We start from the raw sequence: 23878 nt of genomic DNA, 5'->3' as shown, positions 1-23878 counted from the left end.
GCAGACTGCAGTAGAGCGTACAGGGGTGGCTTGAAATGGGGAGGGGGGAGAGCCGACTTGGTTCTGGCTGCAGTCTGGGGGGGCAGCTGTCAGCCCAGGGTAAACCACAAAACCACTTGAATAGCGGGGCAGATTAACCTGCTGTCTTCCGCAGCTAGCTCCCCAGCTCTCTGGCTTAAAAATAGCTTTCAGGTCTTGATATGACACTACCACGTGTTCACTTAGTCGCATCCACCGCGTAGGGAGGGATCTAGTCCTGGCTGGCACGGCTAGGTGACGCAGCAATAGTAACGTTAAACAAAATATGCTCTGGGAGACAGAGACGGACATTTCAGGGCCTTCATGAAGCTCATTCGTCATGCGACAAAATTTGCTGGATAAATTCTCCCTCTTGTCTGTATTCAGACAGGGAACAGCTGGGTTTAAGTAGATGCGCTTCAAAATCATATTGTAAGGGAAATAGTTGCATTAATGAGGGGCTTCCCCTAAATTACCTTACGTTCTACCTCAGTAAACACAACAAGCTGAACTCTGTTCAGTTATAACAAAAAAAAGCAGCTGGCTCTTTACTGAAGAAAAACAAACATGATGTATCAAACTAGCAAGAAACATTTTTTTTTTTGCAATATTGTTTCCCTTATTAAAAAAAAAAAAGAAGAGAACCCTAATCTGCATCTGCCATTAAGATTTGGATGGTGGGTTGAGATCACAATGAAAGTCCGGGTGGCCTACATCAGAAAAGTTGCATTTCACAGAACATTTGCTATTGATATGTTGGGAAAGTGTCAGACTTGCGGGAGGACTGGAGAGTATTTGCATGATACATTAATAAGAAACAGTTTAGTATACTAGATTACTAAAGCATGGCTAATTCTGAAGCCAAAACCCACACATTCTTAACTTTGTTTCCCAGCTTAAGAGCCAGTATATTCCTGTATTGTACAGGAACTGGAGCATTATTCTTTGAAAGCAAACCCAGTGTTTGGAAAATCCAAAATTGAGCTAACAGCGCAGTATATAGGCATCGCACAGGATGTTATTTTAAGCTGTAATGCAGAAATGTCAGTACACTTGATATCTTTATTTGTAGCATGTGTGTTTTGAGAAAACAGGTTACATACGTTCTTGCTTTACAAGTACCGTGCAACTGAGATAGTTTCATTTGTCTAGGGAAGCTCGGTATCTGACAAACTGGCAGGAGGTCTGTTAAACACTTTGGAGAGTTTTTAAAAGACGCAGGGACATTCCCTGTTCTCTTTCGGTTTTGAGAATGAACTGTTCATTGAGAACGCTCTCCTCATCTCAGGAGCGTTTTGAAAAAAGACAAGTTAATTTCAGCGCTACCTGCAGTTAAACTGAATTTGCTGTACGACATACCCAGCTATCATGCTTGTCTTGTGGAAGCATTAATCACCTTCCTTCACCTTAAAAAGAACAGCAGAACTATAGAAAAATAGGTGTGAATGCTGTCTACAGCGCATTATAAGCTTAGTATTGACAAATTATTCCTATTTCCTGTGATTGTATGAAGAATTACAACTAGAGTAGATTAAATTTATTCTCTCAGGCAGTTAAGTCAATGGACTCACAAAATAATGCAACCTTCAATGCAAAACCAGGCATGGCATCTGTGGAAAAAACAGGCTATCAGGTGCTGCTGTAATTGGCAAGTCAAATTTTCCTAACAACACTCTTTAAATTAAATATGTAGGAACTGAGCAGTAATTTTTTTGATATTAAAGTCAATCTGGGGGAGGAGGTGGCAGGGAGGAGAGCTTTTGATCGTCGTGATCTTTTTTCTGGAGGGAAGGTCTTCTCTTTGGTAATGGATGCGTGGTGACGCGCAGCGGCTTTCAGGGAAGCGGCGGTGCTCCACCTCCCAGCCACTTTGTGTTGGTGGGTTGTGTGTGGCAGCAAAGAAAATGAGCAGTCTCTTAGCCTTTAGCTGGGTCACAGAATAATATCCTGCAAATTGGGGGTGGGAGGGAGAAAGGGGTCGTCTCTATTTCCACAGAGATGCTCCCCACCCCTGCCCTGGTGATGCTAGGTTGATGATCATCTGCCACTGGGGATGGAGATAACGCGAGGGAAGTGTAGCTAGAAAATATTTCAGGTTTAAAAAATAATAAAAAAGCAGGTATTGTAACAGTAAATCCATATTAATTTACTTTTGGTTGCATACAGAACCCCTACACAGAAACCTCTCTCGCTCATAATTTCAGGAAAAATAATATGATTTTATCAGAATAGTATGTTTATAATGCTTGGAGATGTGGATATGAAAGAGTCTTTATTACATTTATATGGAATTGGAAAATTTTTGTCATGATAAATTATGCTTTGCTTTAGTAAGAAAACATATATGGAAGTTAGTGTTTTATTTTTCTTTCTTTCTTCTTCCTCCCCCCTCCCACGTTTCAGTACTGCAAAATATTTCTGACCGAGAAAGGTTAAGAACCTTCTACCACAGTTTCAGTAACAACTTACTTTCATACCATATATAGAAACAGGAAGATTGTGTAGTGCAGACGTAACGTATGGGGTAAAAGAGGGGAGGTGTTCTTTGTATACTGGCAATCAGAGCCAAATCTGAGCAGACATCTGAAAGTCAAAATTTTGAGATTTTAAAAATGAAATTAATCAGACTAGGGATGAAAAGAGTCAATATATAATAAGCTGTAGGTTTGAAACCTTGGGTTAAAACCTATAAAAGAACTAACCATAAAAAAATTTCCCAGGTTCTTACTCTAATTTATTTTTTTCTGTTGACTCTGTCTTAGCACCTTTTCCCTTTCCCTATTTTGTTGTTGTTGTTGTCTTCCTCATTATCTAAGTTCTCCTTTTTTTACCCAGGATGTTCACTCACTCACTCATTCATTCATTTTCCCTCTAATTATTAGGACTTGATAAAATTTTGAGGTGGATGGTTGCACATTTTTGTTGCAGTCTAATGCTTCTGTGGAGATGCAGAGTCTGTCGCTGTTCAATTGACGAGTGATTAGAGTACCTACCATGTCAGGATGCAAGTTAATATTTTGGAGTATGAACTAATGCTTCACGCCTCAAGGGAAGCCAAAAAGATCTAGCCTGGGTAGAAAGAATCAGAAACATGAAATGAGAGTCATCCGAAAACCTAACATTTTCAATGTTTCCCTTAATTCATTATGTTTCAAATTCAAAGATCAAAGACTTCATAGCTTTCTACGCACAAACTAGCATTTCATCTAGATTATACATGTAAATAAAGTTGCAGCTTGCTCCTAAGACATAAAAAGCAAAGGTCAGATGATGGAAATAAAGGGAAAAACATGTAAGTCTGTTTGTTCTGCATTTCTTGGCAGCCAATACGTTCAGTATTCTGGTACTGGTTATGCAGAAAAATAGAACTGCCTTTTGTGGATAATAGCAGGAGAGGCGAAGGACCAGGCCTGCTTCTCTTGTAGCTCCACGGATGTCAATAGAATTAAAGCAGGAATTCCCCTGGTGGGAGCCTTCTGCCAAGGCTCCCCTCGAGCCTCAGGTGCGATGTTCTCTTAGTAAGATCCAGAATAGTTAGGCAGGGTAAGGCTGGCAGAAGGGTCCAGTTAACTCTTTCAGCTGGAGAAATCTGGGACAGAGAAGGCCCTGGAGCACAGCGCTAGGAAGAGCCAAGCTTTGGGAAGGAAGCTTAGGCTGAGGTTTATATAGTTATTGTCTTTGAATTACCAAGCAGCAGAATGGGACTGGATAACCAAACTCCAGAGTGGGAGTAAATTTAGATGGTCCCTGGAATATTTGTGTTTTGAGCGGCAAAGCAAGCTCCTTTCTCTTTATCTCACTTGGCCACGCACCAAGGAGAATAGGCTCCCCTTCTTTCCTTCTGGTCATTTTTGTGTTTTCCTTATCCTGAGAGAAAAATGGAAAAATTACCACCAGAACTAGGAAGTAGAAAGTAAAAATACATGTGCAAGAGAGAAGTGACAGCTCTTACCTGTAACTATTGAGCTTCACAGTTGTTCTCCTTCACATGTGTAACTTAGCCAGGAATGCAGCCTGAAGAGTTCATTGAATGGCTATCCTAATTTTGCCTTCTTAGAGGGAAAAAAAAAGCTTCAGAATTCTGGATTTTGCTGCCACTTCGTTTGCCAGCCTTACAGAGTGTCTTTAAAACGATATGGATTGAACCTCTTTTTCTGTCCACTTTCAACAACGGCCTGAGCAAACAGGTTGAGGAGCTTTGGACCTAGCCTGAGGTTCTGCGTCTCCGCTCTGGATGACCGGGATACTTGCTCGTTCTTGTCACGCTTCTGTAGAAGTTGCATATAGAAAGTTATTTCTCTTCAGTCCCTTCAAACATCATGTCCCCTGCAAAGTTATGAACAGATCTTTATAGGTGGTCAGAAGGCAGTCATCAAAATGGCATTTCAATGGAAAAACACTGTTTCATTTAAGAAAAAATGAAAGAGGAAAAAATGAAAGAGGAAAAAACATTCCCAGATTTGAAATCCATTTACAAAACAAAAAGTTCTGATTCTTTTTACTTAAAAATGAATTCTTATTTATACATCTACTTTATTTATATGTTGTCAATTACAGCAAGTATTGCAGGATAGAAGGATTTAAGTTGATCAGAAATGAGCTTTAAAACATTATTTCATTAAAATAATAGATATTGTCCCTTATTTTGGACAGTTATTTCTAAAGTTTTTTGGGGGGGGGGAACAACCATGTTTGAGTGCATAAATAATCAATAACAGCTTATTTTAGCAAATAGTCGTATTATCTTGTCAGTAGGACAGATTTTGAGTCTATTTAAGGAACTGATCATTTAGCCTAAATTCTTATGTCACTGATGAGGAACTTCTCCCTGTGTCATATTAGCCCTTGATTCCCTAGCAATACAGGCGAAAAACTGTGTGGTTGGGGGGGGAGGTTATGTTCTAGAAGACTCTTTATAGTTTACATTTTAGTCATTTTCTTAAACAAAGATGAGAAATAAAAGTGAGCAATCATAGAGAGAGGGAAGCAAAAAAACCCCACTCAAACTCCCATTTTTGCTAAACAGAGACACTACTCTTTCCCTAAAATTGAATTTTTGCAGCCTGAAGGACTCTGTAGGTGCAACATCCTACTCCAGCAACATTCACTTAAGACAGGCTTGCAAACCAAAGCAAATGATTGAAAATACTTTTACGTTTTGCTGTTTTCAGCTTTTCCATGATTGATGCAGAGTAGTCAGATGTGGCTGCATTTATCAGCAAACGTGAAAGGAACGCAATAAATACAAGCAGCTTTTTCGGTGCTTATTATAGCGAAGGTTGCATAACGGTTTCCATTCTAGTTCCCTTTTCAGCGTCGTGAGTTTTTGTTGCTTTCATTCTTGGGAAGGGAATTTTCCTTAAGGTTATTTTTCTTTGGAAAGTTTGAGTAACTTGGCTCTAATATTACCAAGAATACTGCACAGAAAATGGGTGTATGTAGACTTGCTAATTTTAAGTCTTTTTATTGTTTTAACAACTCTTCAACATACGCAGCTGGGGGAGGAAAGCTGAAATTTCAGCTATTTCCATATCAGGACAGTTGGCTTTGTGTGCTGCTGTGAATTCATGTTTTGGTTTGCGTGTTTGGATCTTTGGGAAGTCGCTGTGCTGTGCATGCACAGCATAGCTCGCACACATCTTCCTCGCGCGGCTTCGGAGGCGTGTGGAGGAATTCCCTGGCTCGGAAGAGCGGGGGGTGGTCAGCAGCGGGCCGACAGACGGACGGGCGGCGGGAGGAAGCACCGCGTGGCCATTCCTGCTGCCCTTGCTCGGTGCTGCTGGCTCGCTCACGTCTCTTCCGATCGGGGAGGTGAGAGAGTTTAACCTGTGGCGTCCCAGGCCCGAGGTCCACCTCTTCCCCCAGTTTTGCTGAAGTCTTTCCATTTGGGTCTTCTTTCTCTCTGGTTCATGCTCAAACACTGTTTTGCAAGCGTGGTCAGACTCGGTTCTATTCTGCTCTTATTTCAGTGACACATTGAAGATGTAGTTGAGAAAATAATGGAGTAACTTAATTTAAATTAACTAGACATTATATTTTGCTTTTGAAGTGAGGTTTTCAATGGCTATCATCTTGCGTGGGATAGGAGTGCTTCCCTTTGCTTTCACCTTTCTTCTAAGAAATCTGTGATTCCCACTCTGGAGGGTTAATAGTTGTCAGACGGGCTGATCCAAATCTTGAACTGTGAGCAACCAAGCCCATTGCTCACTGCGTCACTAATTAACTGCGACACCATTCTGAACTGTTTTAATCAGGAAAGAGAGTTATTTATGAGAAATAACAAGAACAGCGCTCATCTTTCTGAAAAAAACAGCAGGAGAAAAATCATAAATACGGACTTCAAAACCATTGAATTGCATCACTTGCCTTCCTGATCATGAGGACTGCGGCATTAGGAATTGGACCCAAAAAATAGAAATTGAAGGATGTGATATTTCTTCTTTCCCTGTGCCTGGGATTGCACGCTGCCCACCCGCCTCTCTCGAGGCCGTGGTTACGCTCCCTGCTCTGGCCGGGGCCGCGCTGGGCCAAGGAGCGATTGCGCCGGCGGCCGTGCCGATGGTTTTGGGGAGACGGGCTTCCCACGGGTTGTGGAGGCAACCCAGCAAGTGCTGCGTGAGGCACGCAGCGGGCTGGTTTACCCTAATTGCTGGGCGTGCTGGCAGCCCCGAGGAGTGATGCCGTGGCTAAACTGCTCCCGCCGGGAGAGCGTTATCCCCGTACACTGTCGCTACACTATGTTTGCAGCATACTGCAACAGTAGAGGTGATGCAGTGCAAACAGAGTGATCGGGAATAGGGGTAAGAAGATGGTAGCTGTACACTTTTCTGTGGAGGGGAGGAAGGAGCTCCTTAAACGTTGCTTTTTTAAGAAAACATCATATTGTTGAGCTGCTGCCTTAGGAAAACCAGGGATTGCTTGATGGTCCTGATTGCATTTTTTAATAAGAAATTAAATAAAGCAGAGAGTAGGCCCCAGGGGCTGTGCTAAGGGAGATTTGGCCATATCCAAGTTGTGAGAGTTGCTGTAAGGGGTGATGGAAATTCAGTGCAGCTGGTGAACTGAAAAAATAATAACAAAAAACAATACACCTCTATGTTATAGAATATCTTTCATACAGCAAGTATCCTAAAATGCTTTATATAGTATTAAAAACAGATTTAATTTGAAGAACAGGTAATTTTGTTTATTTAAGAGAAACAAAAACACAGGGCTTACTTTAGACTGAACTAAAGCTGGTGTAAATCAAGGACAGTTCGATTGAAGTCAAGTGGCTTGCAGTATAAATGCTGTAAAATACACAGGATTAATATCTGGCTCATAATATTTTTCATTTATAGCTAATCACTTTGGCCCTTTGGAGGAGGTCAGGAAAAGGATCTCCCCATTTTTATTGTATTTCCTTTTTGTCCTTAAATTGACTATAATAATTTCTTGCCTGCCTTTATTGGAAGGTGGAACTTTGATTTTTTTATCTTGATTTCTTCTAGATGGTGGCTTTCCCACATGTGCTGTCTTTTTAAAATTTTCAGAGGCAAAAGGAAAAAGAAATGGGGATTAGAGGGAGGGAGTTACTCTTCCTTTCCATGCCTTCCCTCTCCCCTCTAGCCCTCCCCTTCCTCCTCCCTCCCCCTCGGAAAAAAAATGAATAAATAACTATAATGAATATATTTGAACTCTCTGGCAAAAAAAAAAAGGGATGGGGAATTTTATACAAAAAAAGAAAAAGAAAGTAGAAAAGCAATTAAAATATGGGAAGTTTTCAATGAAAAGTATCAATGCTTTTTTTTTTTTTTTTTTGCCTTTTTTTGGTTTTGGCAAAAATAAGTAGTGAAATTGGAAAAATTCTACAAAAAGTTTTGTTTTGCTTAAGGCCACTCAATTTTTTTCATTAAATTTATAAGCAAGTGTAATTAAAAGAAACACAAAAGCATTTCCAAAACAGAAATATGTGTGTGGAACATTTAAGTCTCCAACATAAAATCAGATATGACTACCTGATTTAGAAATAAGTGCAAGCTTTACTCTGTTGAGTTTCTCCTCTTTATGGGTGCAAGTAAGACAGAAAGGACAACCCACTTTTCCTGTACAAAGCAAGCTGATTTAGCCCCAAAGAGGTATAAATGCATATATTTGTATTGAAATGTATTTTAATGATTAAATGAGCATCTAGTACTTGTGGCTCAGTGAATGCAGTTGCCGATCGGATGCATGTTTGTCCTCTTGCCTAGCAGGTGACTGCATGCGGGTTGTGACCAGCGCAGCCTCTCTTTCTGCATACTGGGCTGCTTTCTTTGAAAACTAGATTTGTTTGTGTTTGATGGACTTGACGGAGCTGACTGTTCATTGAAGAACTAAAATTGGGATTCATACCAGCCCCATTAGCCCCACGACTTCCAAACTGGAGAGAGAAGCAAATCCGTCCTCGCCCATTGGGGACAGGCCAGGATTCAAGCCTCGCTCCCAAGCTAGCTCCGACACGGGGTGATTGATCATAAATCCGGCTGCCTTGAAACCTGCAGGAGGAATTAGCAGCTGAAGCCTGGGAACCTCCAAATAACCTGCCTCCAGGGTCGGAGTGACCGCATCCCCTCGAGCGCGCTGCCTCGTCATCTCCTGGCACGCCGCAGGCTCCCCGGGAAGGGCTGGAAATGATGGCTCCTCGCTGGCTGCAGATCACAGGAAGATTCATGGTTATGTACGCTGCGGTCAGGAGCAGGTTCGGTCCCAGTAATACAGTACTTTATGAGAGATTTGCAGCGATCACCCCCTGTGTTTCATGGTGTTTGCTGCTGACCGTGGTTTTCAGGGAAATGCTTCTCCTGTTATTCTGTACAGTTAGTTGCAAAACGTGGTTTTGGGCAAAAGACTGTATTGCTCGAAGTTGTATGTCCGGCCACAAACAAAATACGTGAGCCTTAGTCGTCCCCAATTGGGGGCACAAACTCAGTGGTTGCTTTTTAACCTTTCTCTCCCCCTCTGCCTGATCCTCAGTAGTATGTCAGTCTCTAGGTAAAATACTGAGCAGAACTTTTAAAAGTGCTCAATGCATGCTAAGCACTTAATGCCCATGGGGTTTGCTAGCTGGTTCCTTTGGTAGGTCCCACTTGGCACTTATGTGTGCTAGAAATTCACGTCACTGAAAACCTAGGTTGTAGTGGCGTAGGCATGAATCTGAAAAACGGGGGTGCCTCTTGGTATTTTTGCCTCAGTACCATTTTGTTTAAGTAGGTTTTGTGAAAAAATTTGTCTTTTAAGCATGTAGGAATTGTTATAATGAGTAGCACAGAAAACCCCTGACCAGATTTGACCTGTTTGGAGTATACAAAGGATGGGCTGAATGCTGGTTAAAAGTGGAAAAAAACAGAATACCAAATAGCTTGTTTCTCAGCAGTATTGTCTATCCTCTACACAAGAATTTTTGTAGCAGCACAAGATCTTTTAGTTACCTTCATGCTCTGGTTGGAAAAAAGAAAGAGCTTCCCCCTCTGTCCCCCCAACACCAAAGCACGACTTCAGTGTCTTCTCCATCCACCCCTGACCTCTCCTTTAATCTGGAGCAAGGCGCTGCTCTCACAGCCGTTACCTTGCAGTGAAGTGGGTTGTTATTTCCGCCGGAGGGAATTGGTCCATCAGGGATAGCAAAGCCAAACCTCCTTCCATGTCCTCAGAGGTGCTGCAGGCTATCTGCAGTCCACACAAGTGAGTTATCAAAGAGGTCTTGCCCTTTTGGGCGGACACCCAGCTCCATTCCCAGCAAATTTTAGATTAATATCTTGAAACTTAGTTGAATCCAGCTGACTGATTAACTTCATGCTTAGCTGAATCCAGGCTGGTTAAAAGAATGAGTTTGGGCATCTGTCCTTAAATATCTGAAAATCACTACTCCCTAGTTTTTTTCAAATTTATAGAGGGGATGAATTTATGGGGTCTCTGCTGTTTCCATCAAGGAATTTGGCTCGCTCTTTACGTTTATTAATTTAAAAAGTTTTATTTAGTTATTTTTAAAAATCAATTTAAACAGATTTGACTTACAGCCCAGTCCTTTTAGAGGTAGTATGTGCCTTCTCTTTAACACCACACATCCATTTATTTTGAGTAGAGCTGGATGATACTTGCATGAGATCATCATATTGTATGTTTTTTATTGTCATGGAGTCTCTCTGTGTCTCATCTGTTTATTTTGTTCTCTTTATGATCCTCCCTTATTCAAACTGAGTTTTGTGGAGGCCTCACTGCCTCATATATTTCTATTGCTTCCTGTGTAAAAGAAACACAAGGTTTTGTTTGTATGTGGTTTTTCTTTTTTTTTCTTTGAGATTATCTGTAGTAGCTGAGTACTAACACAATATATGGTCTTACAGTCCTCAGTGAAACAGAAGACAAGTGAGCGGAGGCATTTGTTGAGTGCGCACAAGAGGATAACATCCAAAAAAGTTACGATTTGGGAGGTTTTGCTATTGCTGTCACCAAAGTTAGCAAACAAGTCAGCTGATAGAGCCCAGCTGGACATTGACCATAGTGTTCTGACTCACATAAAGCTTTTTGGAGATGGTGACTGTTGTAAGTGTGAATTAACACAACCTCCTGTATATTTTGATCAATAGTCCAGACCCACCCGCAGTTCAAACATAGGTCTTAGCAGAGAGAAAATGGCATTTGGTTGTCCGATAAACTAGCAGAATTTGCCACTTGATGTTTTTAAAAATTTGATTACAGCTAAGGCCGTATTGATTGTGGTTTGCGTGGAGGATATCAGTAAGAAATGTGAATTATAAGTGTTCTCTGCAGTATCTTTATCTCCAGAAACAAAATGGAGTATGACTGCATCAGTCTGTAGTAATAGGAAGAGGAAATGCAGCACTGATTTGTTATAAATGAGGGAGCTGTTACTGGTTTGTGTTTTCCTGTCTCAGCTTGTTCATACTTGAATGGGTGGATGGATGTCAGTACTCCTGCGTTTGGGCATGAGGCTGCCTAGTATGTGCTGGGGTTGACTGCGTGTTTGTAGTGATTTTGGAGATTTTGTGTGCGCGCGCGCTGTGTGTGGTGCTTATATGGATCTCTGCCAGCTTTCTATGAAATGATCTATAGAGCTTTTTTCCTGTGGCCCTGATAGATGTTTGCATTCACTTTTGGGTTTGGGAAGAGTGAAATACTAGGTGAGGCTAGGTGTGTGAGCAGATCAAAAACAACCAAAAAGCCTGGCTTTTATCGCTTTCTTGTGAAATTACAAATCATTTTCTGATCTTTTAGAAACATTTCCTTACAGATGTCTTCAGAAATTACCAGAGATGAAGGCAGAACAGTGATTCTAATTTACTCAAGGCTACATAAAGATGGAGAAAGCAAATGGTGCGAAGAAAGCGAACAGTAGTATTTTATTTAAGTTTGTTTTCATTTCTTACTCCTTGCAAAGCAGAGTAAGGGGGAAAAGTGAAATTTTAATTCTGCACCTAATTTTCTGAACTCAAGTACAAATAAAATTGTTTTCAACTTTAAAACCATGAAGTGTAAGCTCATCTGAAGCTTGAGTCACAGTAAATGCCATGCTAGAACAGTTTAAAATCCAGTCTTGCAGTCTGATTTGTCTTTTTATCAAATCAGTAATAAAATCTCCTAAAATCAGTAATAAAAATCTCCTAAGGAAAAGAGATCATTAGATAAGACAGATGCTAAAAAAAATTCTCCCCTGTGAGATGGGGTTAAGTCCCTACAAACAGACCTCAGGTTTGAGCTGCGGAAAAAGATAGAATTAATCTATTCTTTAGAAGAGGCTCTTTTTTGTTTAATACGAACACCGAAATAGGGCACAGTGATAGCAAACGCGTGATGGACAATATTTTAAAAATCGCCCCGAAGCAGCACAGCACACGGCGTGCCCCTGCGGAGATCCCCTGTCCCTCCCGGGGGCGCAGGCTTCTGCTCACAGAGAGCAGGAGCATGGGTGGCCACCGACCCCCCAAAAAGGGTGCTCCACGCCTCCCCCCGGTGCTTGTGCCTTAGCAGCTTCCTCTCACGCAACTGCTAATTGAAAAGTAAGAAGGGAAAGGAAATTGCAATTATGCTTTTTTTTTTTTTAACCCCCTCTGCCATTTACAGAGATAGACGTGAAAAGGACTGATAGCTTGCAGGAGGAGCAGTCCATCAGGAGAGGGAGAAGACATGAAAATTCTCATTACTGTTCCCAGGTATGTTATTGTTTGTGTATGAATATATGAGATAGCAAGAGAGCTGCTCCTCTCAGTGTTTTTTGTTCCCTCCACCCCTCCTTTCACTCACCCAAGGGAAAGAGAGGGGTTGTAGCTACTCCGCTACAGTACCCGATTGCCCCAGGGTGCTCTCTTTCGCAGGTACCGGGAAAAAGCTGAGAGATGGCTATAGCCAAATCCTGCCAATTTTACACCCCGTCCCTGTTTCTCAAAGCAGCCTGGTTTGGTGCTGTGGCGGGCAGACGTGCCTGCTTTAGAGCTTATGGCGTACCTGGCAGCACCTGGATGTATCACATGCCAGAGAAGCTGAGACGATAAATGCAAAGTAAATCGCTAGAGTTGTTAGTGTCGCTGTGGCATCGAGACATGCCGTATTTAGCAATACTGAAGTGCACCTTTAGTGGCTGGGTGTATTTAGGCAATGGAGTTTGCTGGCTTGGACATAAGATGTGGCAGGAGCAGCATGCCAGCTCCCTGCTTTGGCAGCGTTGCAGGGCTGGCGTATTTTGTACTTGCCGGTATTTTGGGGAGCTGGCGCGCTTTGATGTGTGCTTTACTCGGGCAGGGGAGTCCGGGGAGCCTGTGCAGAAAGCCTGGTGGGACCCGTCCCCCTCTGGCCAGACCTCACTGCTACCTCCAGGCGGGACAGCAGAGCGGCTGTGCGGGCCGAGGTGTGCTCCCCCGGGAGAGGGGCTCCAGCGGCCGCCTCCGCGGCGAGGCGGGAGGGGAGCGCGGCCCCCGGCGCGGTGGGAGCAGCGTGGAGGGGATGGAGGAGGCGAGCGTTGTCCGCGGCGTGTCACTCCTCCGAGCGGGGGGCGGAGGGAAGGGAGACCCGCGGCGGGAGGCTATAAAATACCGGGGGCAGCAAGAGACGGGAGCAGCGAGAGACCGCCAGAGCCCCCCGTGTGCCGGCGGGAGCGCGCGGGGCAGCGCAGGAGGCCACGCGGGGGTCCGCTCGTTGCCCCGCCAGCCAGGCCGGGGTGCCCAGCCGGGACTCGCCCTGCCCTGCGGCACCGCTGCCGGATGCCCGCGGCCCCTCGCCCAGCAGCGGCCGCACTGCAGGAGGAGGGGACGGGCGCCCTCGCCCCCGCTGGCTGCAGAGGCTGAGGCAAAAGAAAGAAAAAGGAGGAGGGGAATAAAAAGTAAAGAGGGGGAGAGAGTGAGTGAAAGAAAACTAAGCCCAGCTTTTACCAGTGCTGCTTGGATTGGATCTGGTTTGAGTTTCCTCTCTGCTGGCTTGTGCGGCGCGAGAGGAGGAGTGGGGGGAAGCAACTCGCTCGCTCTTCCTCCGAAGCTTAAGCAAACGTGCTGGGTGACCGCGCTGCTGGGGAGCTGCCCTGGGTGCAGTTGCCTCGTAGTTCATTGCTCTCAGTTACTAAAGAATTTCCTGGACTTCTCAAGAACCTGGAGGAAAAAGCCATCACTTCACAGACCCGATAGTTGCTCAGTGCCTATAGACTTGACACAATTTTTTTCCTAGGGGATTTTTTTTTCCCCCCTCTGTCTCTCAGAACAGCAGTTCCTTGAGTGTGTGGCATTGAAACCCATTGCTTTATTAACAACTTTGGGAGATTTTTTTAAAATCTTTTTTTTTGCTCTTTTGTTTTCTTTGCTTTAAAAAAAAAAAGAAAAGAAAAAGAGAGATAATCCTTTTGGGGGGAGGGGAGATGATCGTGCTGATGTGGAATAAGTGCTCCTGCTGTCTCCTCTTACTAGCCGCGGTCCTGATCGTGGAGAGCTCCCAGCTAGACAGCTCCAGCTCCAAGGTGAACTCCATCAAGTCCACCCTGATGGGGGAGGCTCCAACTCAGGCAACCAACAGATCTGCAGGCATCCACCAGGGACTAACGCTTGCTAGCAGTAAGAAGGGCAAAATGCTAGAACAGATGGGAAAACCTCCAAAGCACTATCACCGGCAAGGAGAGGTAGGACATCACTTAATTGCATGAGTGTCTGTCCATCTGTTGCTATATGCAGTTAATTGCTAGTCCCCTTCTCCTGTTCTTTTGAAAACGTTTCTTTATTAATTAAATAAATTTACTTCTTCAGGGTTGTCTGGAACAATATCATGGTAAAACAGGAATTAAGAGCTGGGCAAGTGGAAGTTCTGTTTTTCTCTGTAGGATTAATAATTGATAAAAGAAATAGTAATCTAAGAAAAAGATCTTTAGCATTTGCCCTTGGAATCCTTCAAAGGACTGCTGGAAATAAAGGAAGAAATTGCTTGTTAACTCTTCGGATACTAAGTCAATTGAATTTGAATAGGCAAGGAAAATTTGAGCCTAAAATGCAGACTGTTTGCAGTGGTAAAACAAGTTTGCTTTTAAAAATCACACCTAGAAAGCCCTTCTTTGATATCTTCCTCTGTGAAAGAGTAATGGTGAGAAAGAAAAGGCTTGCTGTCCCAGTGGTATAGTTTAGGGCATTTTCATCTGATTAATATGACAGAAAATAAATTCCAGGTTTCTTGTCCAGTGTACGCTCTTGTGGTTGTGGAAGTTTTGCTTGATTGTGTCCAGTTGAGATAAGCAGAGAATAACAGTCTTCGATATGTGGGAAGAAAGTTGGAGTGGAAGTAAGAAAGATAAGGTTATAGAAACCTTATGAAAACAAGACCCTAACTTGCTTGTGAATTATGCAGCCGCCTTTCCCTTTTATTCTGCTTGAATTCTTGGGGGTCTGAAGAAAATGTTCTTCTTTCAACTATTTTTGAGGTAAACTATAAACCAGTATTTGAAGACATCAGTCTTCTGCTTCCCTATCAAGTCTCAACTTGGTGTGAATGCTGCGCATTATGGTGTTGAAAGAGGTATATTCTAATTTCATCAGAAAATACAGGTTTTATATTATGGGGCACTATTAGTACCTCCAAATATAGCTGCTTTTCATAAGCAACAGACAGTGCAGCAGCAAGGGAGCTGCCAACATTCAGCACTAAAATGGCAAAAAAATAGTGAATGCCTAAAGGCATTGCCTAGATTTTCCTTAAAGCAGCGAAGAAGCTGCAAATTCAAGCAATGCACTGAATTCACTAGAGCGTTTCACGTTAGCCTTTTACTAATTGGATATTATCATTTGGTTTTGTGTGCATGCATAATAACGATGGTGGTAGTTTTGGGTTTTGCGTGTGAGAAATTTGGTTTTAAACTCCTCCAAGCTTTCTCTCCCTTGCCACTCAATTGTTTTATAATTCATCCAGAATTTGCTTGCCTCTCCTTACCTCTGAGCAAAGTTTAGTAACGGATGCTGTGGCAAAGTTTCATATTTCTGAAGTACTGTGCTCCTTCCTAGTACACATTGTAATAATTACTATGCTAAATCACCTTGAGGAAATACAGGAGCACGCTATGCTTTCTCATACGTTCTTAGGTTTTTTTTTTGTTTTCCATATAGCCACAAAAAGCTAGAGTGTAGTACCCGTTTTCCCACTGTGTGTTACCTCAGTCTCATGAGTTTCAGCACAGGTCCTTGCGGGGTTGTGCATTGTCCAGCCCCTGTCATGCTGTATTATACTTGTCCTGTGAGGAACTGTTGCCACCTTACCCTGTGTACAACATCTATATCGCTTCAGTGTGTATTAAATAAAACGTTGAAAACGATCAATCATAATTCACCTAGTTCCTGGAAAGGAAGTTGCACTGCCCACGAATTGCATTTGAAAGATTTGCCGCTTTCTTGCCAATCTGGACTACGTGCAGTGGACTCCTCCGTGACTGGTACGAACGTACAAGGTGTGCTTCAAGTCAGAGATCGCACTGCTAGTATTCACATGGTAGAAGAGCTGTCACAGGCTTTGAGACGCTCTGCTTGTACCATGTCGTACAATTCCACCCGTGGGAGCCTCTTTTTACCCCCCTTCCTCAAGCGAAAGCCCCTGGGAGAATCGGTGACTTTTGCGCCCGAGGAGCGAACCTCACCTCCTGTCAGTGGCTTTTGGGGCCGATTTCGCCCTCCCTCGCTGCAGCTCCATCCCCACTTGTCAGTCAGCCTCATGCCAATGTAGCCCGTGAAAATATCTCACATTTGCACCCAGGGATTGTAGATGTAGATTTGACTGTCACCTTGAAGCAAGACAGTTAACACAGAACTGCAGTAAAAAGAAGAAAAAAACGAGTTACTCTTTTGATGATGCTTTCTCTTTGGTGATATTCTAGTTGAAGGGTTGGTAAGCCGCTCCATTTTTTAACAGTGAGGGTCACACCTCAACTGGTTAAGACGTGACATTTTAACAATTTTTTTTAAGCTATGCTCTTATTAGATTAGTACTTGCTTGTTGGGGTTATAGGATTTTGCGTTGAAGTCTTGTATGTCGTTTGTTATAAGAATAGAGCTACCTATGCTTTTCTTTCTAAAATGATCTTTTGCCTTCATGTGATTTATAATGTGTGAAAAATGGGAATACCTTTTTTTTTTGTATTATTAAATGCCAAGTTTAGTGTCTTATTTACAGATAGGAACTATTTTTATTAAGAACCAAGGACATGCAGCTTAAAGGAAAATTAATAGAATGTTGCTGTTATGACAGCTCTAAGGTGTGCATTCAGCGCTCTGCTGATGTACGCAGTGGAAATCAGAGGACTCTCCCCAAGACCGATGAAAGGGCCGTTAGCCGGCAACTTATTTACTCATTTTGTCTGGTAGACTAACATGCTTTCCGAATGTTTCCTAAATACATTAACATAACATTTTCAGTTGTGTAAATTACCAGGACTAGGAGCAACTTGGAAGTCTTTAATCAGCAATAAATCAACAGATACAGCAGTTCAAGGCTTATCTGGAGTGTTGATATATTTCAGCTGGTAGTTACAGTGCTTCTGCCCAGAAACGGAAGATCCTGCGCTCCTTTGTCAGGCAAAGTTCCAGTTCAAATTAATGAAAATATTCATATGAGCAGAGCAAGCTGATCCAGCTTGCTGGAGGGACAGCCAGGGTAAATGTGAATTTGAGTAAGACTTACGTTTTTATGTCTTTCTGAGGAATATTATTTATTTTCTGTTCTTATTCCCTTTACTGCCTTGGATCAGCAGAGAATGAGCAGCACTGATGTGCTAAATCAGTGAGATTCTAGCTGTGCTTTCACGGTCACTCCCGTTTCCACTTTCCACAAACTGTTAATGTTTTGCCATTTTCACAAAGAATCACAGCATTTCCACAGGGGAAAAAATAGGCAGATGTACGGAGAGACGTGTTCCTCCCTTTATCTTTAAGGGGCTGATTCTGCAGCGTCTGCTTACCTACATCATCCCACAAAAGGAAATAGCAGGATCAGGCTTAGCAATCGTTTGTAGCCCAAGGCTTTCAGTGAAGTCATGCATCTTCTGAGGTGAAAATTGCTCAAAAATAGGACCATACAGTGCCTGTTAGAGCATGGGTTGGTGCTATAGACTAGCTGCCATCACCTTCCCTTAAAATCTTGTTTTGGAGGAATGGCTTCAAGGAGCAGCTAATACCTCAGTACTCTGCCTTCTCTAGGATCTTGTTACAGGTTTATCAGCTCTCTAAATAAATAAAATAGAGTGAATAGAGTCATAAATGAAGAATGCCAGATGAGCAACAATGATGAATTTTCTGTGTGTCGGATACTGCTTCCACTCTGCTGGGACAAGGTCTTCTCTCTCACCTATAGGGACTCAATGGCAAAGGGAAAATCCCACATATTTTAACTGTGATTGGAAGTCGTGGCCCTTCCACCGTTTTCCATTTGATGGTGTGTAGTATTTCTGACTCACTTCACTATCTTTTTCCTTTCCTTGCCTCTGGATTTTAGTCCTCTCTCTCCCCTGAAGCATGTCCCCTTCCTCAGCGCTGGGGTCACCTCTTCCTCAATTGCCTTTAATGATCTGGTAGCTTGAGACCTACCAAAACTTATTTCCAGCCTTTTCCCTTCTTTAATCCGTGGGACTTCTTCTCTTCTACCCTTCCTATATCCTGGCTAAACGCCGTTCTTTCGACTCTTTTCACCCAGCGAGTCCTGTTTCTCTTTTCTTTCACTGCTGAGTAGCTGGTTGGGTCTGTGCTTCCCACGGGGACCGTCCCTCCCACTTCCCCTCCAGCCGCCATGGGGAGGTAGCCACGATGACAGGAGGAACTGGGACGGCTGGGAGAGAGGGGATCCGCACGGCTGCGTGGGTGAATAGGAGATAATGAGCAATGGAAAAGGAGAGAGGAGTGAAAAGCTGGGAAAAATTACAACGCTGGGAAGTCATGACAGGCAGACATCAGCTAAGTCTTTGTTTTCAAACGCATTTGGTTTACTTTTAAAAATGCGTTTTTTAACTTTATCGCGCCTTGAGCTAGAAGGTTTATGCCCATAGGAACCAAACCGAAAAAGCATTAATCAAAATGGCTGAGTTGGCACAGATCTCCTACCTATCAGCGCATGGACATGCATGTGTTTCTCGAACAGGACGCAGATACCCACAAGGACTTGCTAGAAAATACTTGGATGATGCTTTGTAGCAAGTAAAACAGCATGATGTGTAGTAATTGACTGCAGTGCCCTGAGAATGTTACAATAAAATGTACCAAAGACACCAAAAATGCAACCACAATATCTCAAATAGCTAGCAACCAAGACAGTATAAATTATTTCTCCACCAGATTAAAAATAATTTAATTACAATACCTAGAAACTATATCCAGCAACAGCATTTTTAAGAAAAAAAGCAAAACGGAATTGCTAAATCTGCAGAGGCCACCAGAGGATGTGTTCTTTGCTCTTGTTGTTTGCTGTTAGGAATGTGGGAGACACGCTGGTTTACTGGCAGCAGTCTTGCTAAATAGCTAAGCAGCCTGTCTCATGGTTGCAAAAATGGGACACAGAGTGTTATCGCCTTCCCTGGGTCTTGCGTGGTGTCCCCCTTAATTATTGCTATTATTTGACTTCTTAATACAGAGCAAAAGCTCCTATAAAATGGTTTTACCATGATTATTTCCTATTAATGTTGCAACAGTGCCTAGAAAATTTCCAGGCCTCTAATGCGCTGCTGGCTGTGCAAATGCTCAGGGAGAGTTGGTTTCTGCCTGGGAAGTCTGACAGCGGCGTCTATGGAAAACACAAAGCACGGTGAAGCACGTTACTATTTTGCCCTCAGAAAAGGGGTCTGATTAACTCATTATGTTTGATTAACTGATGCTTTGCAGATGCAAATATAGCACAGGTTTAATTTTGAGTTTAATTATCTCAACACCAGATGTATCTTGCAAGCATTTCATATCTCACAGTTTGCCAGTTAAGCCTCGGTCCTTTTAGAGCTGTACTTAAAAAAGCCTCACCCTGGAAATGCAGTTCAGGAGGAATTTAATTCTGCAAAGGAGGAGTCCCATAAAGCTTCCTGCGTTTTGTTTTTTGGGTTTTTGTTTTGTTTTGTTTTTCATTTTTCATGAGTTCCTTTGCTCTTTGGGTTTTGCGTATCTGGGCCTTTTTACAGTATATCCAGACAAGTTTTTATATGTACATAAAAATGATGATTTGGATAATACCTTAAAAGCAGAGACCTCCTCTTCCTGCCTGGACTTGCTGCAGAAGTCCCTGCTGAGCTCGTGCTCCCCCCACACACGCGCAGCAGTGGCAACTGTCCAGGAATTGCGGTGCGATGGGCAAGGCCCAGCGCGGCCACCTCCGCTCGGCTGCTGCCCGCACGTGGCCGCTCCACACGCCCGGCCAGGGCTGCCCGGAGCTTCATCGCCGTAGCTGTGCTCCAGCCATGAGACACTCCTGGTGTGAGGATGCGTAGGTGTGCATAACGCTACGGGGAAAGGGGAACAGCAACTGACTGTCTGCTTTTGTTCCATCAGTAAAGCACCATGCATATTTAGATTTTTTTATTATTATTATTATTTTTAAGAACGTAGGATAATGCTTTGGAACTCCTCATTTTTTCAGTGCTATGTACCTTTAGGCTGAAACCAGCTTCTAAGAGCTTCACATCCATGGATGTGAAAGGCCTGCATAAAAGCCAAGAACCTCAAAAGGTTTTGTTTGCTTGCTTTTACATGAATTTTGGCTGGGAAAGCCTTTATTGGATAACATGAATATTCATCTCTTCATTGCACGTCCTGTACTTCATCAAAAAAGATCATGTGTGTCCCCCAACTGCTACTTTCCTTCAATATCACTTTGCTCTTTTTGACTGAAGTGCAGATTTATTTTCATGTAAAATTTCATGAAATCAAAGCAATTTTCAAATTACAATGAAATATGAAAACAGATGAATTTGTGGGACTTCAAGTTTATTGCAAAAATCTCTGCTCCAGAATGAGCTACATAATGTCATGTTATAGATGGAATGGGATGTCTGTACGTTATACCTTAGAGAAACAGAGAGTATGAATGGATATATGCAGTCATACCAAATGACCAAAGAAGAGCAGTTTTCAGGTAAAATAATTGGTTTGTTCATCTTCGTTACAGTTTTCTTGGGATTGACCTTATTTCCAATTTATAAACTTGTGTCCACACAGAAACAGAACTTTTGATACAGAACTGAATGGATATAAACATGTAGTAGGAACATGGAGCTTATTCATGTAGCAAATATTTTATTCTTACTATAAGTAAAGACTAGGGCAATGCTACAAAAAAAGAAAAAAAGCTTGAGAGTTGTTCATTCTTTCCCCTCAAAGTGCATAAGCACAAGGTTCAGCCCCTTGGGACTCTCTTAAAACCTAAGCTTTGATATGATTGAATTTTCATATGCACAGTAATGAATCTTGGAGACTTGCATGTTGCACATATGCAGTGCAAATGGCCCTCTCTTAGCATTTCTAGCAGCAAGCGAAGGTGGACTGCTGTGCACATGCTTGAGAATGAGGTGTTGCTTCACTCTGCAAGCCCTCTGCCTCATTCCCTGTGCATCATGTAAGCGTGAAGCAGGCTGTGCATGCTTTTAAAAGGATACTCACCAGTCCAATGAAGGAGAGGGCAGGGTTCAGTTCTGTGCATTTTGGCAGCTCACAGCGACTTGCTGTCAGTGTGATCTCTTCCCTGCAAGTCTTAAATGTCTAAAGCGGAGATCTTTTAAATGGAACTGCAAACCAAATATGTTTACCTTGCAGCAGGAAGCCTTTATACTTGGAATCTCATCACTGAAAGTAATGCATCTTATGGGGAAAAAACTCCCTTATTTTTTTCACAGAGCAGGGCAGTGTCCAGAATCGTTTCTTTTACCATGTTCTCCTACGCAAAATGGTGTACCTGTTCAGGACAGCCTGCAAAGATCCTAAAGCTAGGTAATCTGCCATAAAACAAGGTCTCTGGAAGGGGGGGGAGAGGAAAAATTGTATGTAAATAACACTAACAGAAATGCAAAATGCTAAACATAATCCAACTGTGGTTAAGTTAATTCAATATGTTTTCAAAAGTGTCAGAACAATTTAGGCTGTGCCAAAAAAAAAAAAAAATGGCAGTGACAGATGTACCACCATGACTTGTGTTTTTTTTTGTTGCTGTTTACAGCAAAACTAGTGTTCCCCAGAGTACAGGCACAGTGCTCTGGGTGGCCAGTGGCAAGTATTCCTGTCAACTTAGAGGGAGTCATAGAAATCTAGGTCCTGTCCTCATTTAAAGCTTAAGTCCCATCTCAGCTAACTTAGGCTGTTTCTGAAGTCACTGCTAAAAAGAGGATTTGGGCTTCCAAATGCTGCAAGCTGTAATGAGAACTGTTTCTACCACCCTCTCTTGACACTAGATGTACTGGCATGTCTGAAGGCTTTCTTTGAGCTGCTTACCAGGTCTGCGTTGATGTGGAGTATAACGCAAAAAGTGCTTTTTGCTTATATGACCTCTGTTCAAGGTGAGATTTTACAGAGCATATGTTTAAAAGGAGAAAAATTTCTGTCTATTGCCACATGGAGTTGCAAACAAGAGATGGCGTTAGGAGGGTTGGGCTCGGGAGACCTCTTGTCTCTCCATTGTGTCTTCAGCAGCAGCTGGGTCAGAAATGGCTCTGCGAAGTTTCTGTTGGCCTGACCTGGCAGGGTAGCACAGACTGGGCAGGACTTGCCATGTTTCTTCGTTTCGCCTCTTCTGTCTTGAGAACTAGAGAGCAGAGCCTGCTCCTGTCCAGTTCATCGTGAACTTGCTCAGGAGGTCCTCGTGTTTCTTATCTTAAGAAAGGAAAGGTTGGACATGAAAGGGTCTCTCTGTGTTGGGGCCTTAGGTTATCCAAGATACAGAGACTGAGCTGTGAGCCTCCTACTTCTGCTCTTCGGTAGGATGAGGAGCAGATGGAGAATCTTTCTTCCTTTTTGTACATTGTTTCCCCTGTCATTCTTGGGGGCAGGGGGAAGAGGAGACCACAAATGGAAGGTGCCTCGGACAACTCCAGTGTTTTCCATGGAGGTGCGAAAGATGAGAGAAGTGTGAGAATTCATTCTTTTCTCACGTCTTTCCTGCATGAGGGTGTAAATGGTTAAATAGAGGCTTTTGGTTTGTTCCTAACAAGGAATGAAAACTTAGTTTTGAAGGTTTTCTTCTTCACCAGTAGAAGTCAAGTGAGAGAGTTCCCATCCCTATCTAATGGGTAGCCATATGAGCAGACAAGCATGCGAATTGCCATTTGGAGAGAAATCTCCAAAAATGGCTATTTCCTCTCTCAGAGGTAGAGAGGACAAGGATATTCTTTACTGAAGGAAGTGTTGCAAACTGTGATTAGGTAGCTGACATACTGCATTCACAAGGAGAGCAGAGCGCCTATGGTGAGTAACATGAGGGGATAATAATAATAATAATGGAAGGAGGGAAGCTGGCCTCTCTCCTGTGTTCGGCTCAGAGAACAGGGGGACCCTCTGGCAGGCTGGAGAAGGTGGCACGGCTGGTGTGTTATCTGATGATAAATTCATGAATGTTTAGAGATAAACAGCCTGGCATCATTATACTTCTCTTCAGGGGGGATCATTTTATTAACTCTCTGGGATGATGGAAGCCATCATGTAAATGCGAAGACATCCTGCACCACAGATGTTTCATGTATTTAGCAGTCTGAAAGTTTTACCAGACTTGTCATTCTTACATTTGAGTTCATCATCCACTCAGGTAGTAATAATGATACCATATGACTTATATAACCAATCACATGCCCTAATTAGTGAGGTAAACATAATGGGATTGGCCAGCGAGATTGAAAATTGTTCTTCTAGACCCTCGGTTACTGTGCATTAACAGAATCCAGCAAAGCTTAATTTGCAATTGTGTATTACTCATAAGAAAAAAATTCAACCAGCTCCTATGGCAGGGAGAGAGAGTGTCAGTCACTCCTGAACAGTGGAAATACTGGAAGCAGTGGAAGGGCCAGGAAAACCAGCAGGTTGTCAGCCTTTCTCCAGACACTCCCCATGGGGAACCCCACGCTGATGTTGCCTCACGTGTCTTCTTAGGGGCAGTGTGCTCACTGAGGAAAAATTATCAAAAGTTAGGTTTAAACTTTGGTTGAAGGGCTAAACTGCTGAGCTGGATAAAACGTTTTTGTACAGGGCTTTTAAAATGCTCTTCAGGAAATGCTCGTAAACTTCTGTGCTTGGTTTTGGTCCCTGCTGCTATCTTCCAGACACCCCCCACCTCCACCGCATGCCAAGGAAACGGCTTTTTAACAAGAATCCTCTAGAAATTACTTTCCAAGGGGGTCCTTGGCACAGCAGCTGCAACAAAT

At 42.9% G+C, this 23878-nt stretch overlaps 1 protein-coding gene and 1 long non-coding RNA gene across 3 annotated transcripts in view; one reads left to right on the top strand and one right to left on the bottom strand.

Annotated features, from left to right (window-relative positions):
• Nucleotides 1-1054: 1054 nt before the first annotated feature.
• The window catches only part of LOC112988340 (uncharacterized), a 99401-nt gene continuing 76577 nt past the window's right edge, over nucleotides 1055-23878 (bottom strand). Inside the window, exons 8-10 of the long non-coding RNA XR_010388914.1 lie at nucleotides 16148-23620; nucleotides 3971-4344; nucleotides 1055-3885 (exon numbers count right to left, since the gene is read on the bottom strand). This is a non-coding gene — a long non-coding RNA (uncharacterized LOC112988340). The remainder of the gene's footprint in view (nucleotides 3886-3970; nucleotides 4345-16147; nucleotides 23621-23878) is intronic.
• The window catches only part of DKK2 (dickkopf WNT signaling pathway inhibitor 2), a 47791-nt gene continuing 37097 nt past the window's right edge, over nucleotides 13185-23878 (top strand). The window contains exon 1 of one of the 2 annotated variants that reach the window (XR_003260504.2): nucleotides 13185-14155. Coding sequence is in view for 1 of the 2 variants with exons in the window: in XM_026108718.2 (XP_025964503.2) it covers nucleotides 13898-14155 (258 nt within the window). In the remaining variant the exon portion in view is untranslated. The remainder of the gene's footprint in view (nucleotides 14156-23878) is intronic. The other variant, XM_026108718.2, reaches the window with a different exon arrangement.

This window comes from Dromaius novaehollandiae, chromosome 4 (genome assembly GCF_036370855.1).
Source record: "Dromaius novaehollandiae isolate bDroNov1 chromosome 4, bDroNov1.hap1, whole genome shotgun sequence".
In the NCBI taxonomy this organism is placed as follows: domain Eukaryota; kingdom Metazoa; phylum Chordata; class Aves; order Casuariiformes; family Dromaiidae; genus Dromaius; species Dromaius novaehollandiae.
The sequence above is the reverse complement of the archived record's forward strand: the minus strand, read 5'-3'. Positions and strand labels throughout refer to the sequence as shown.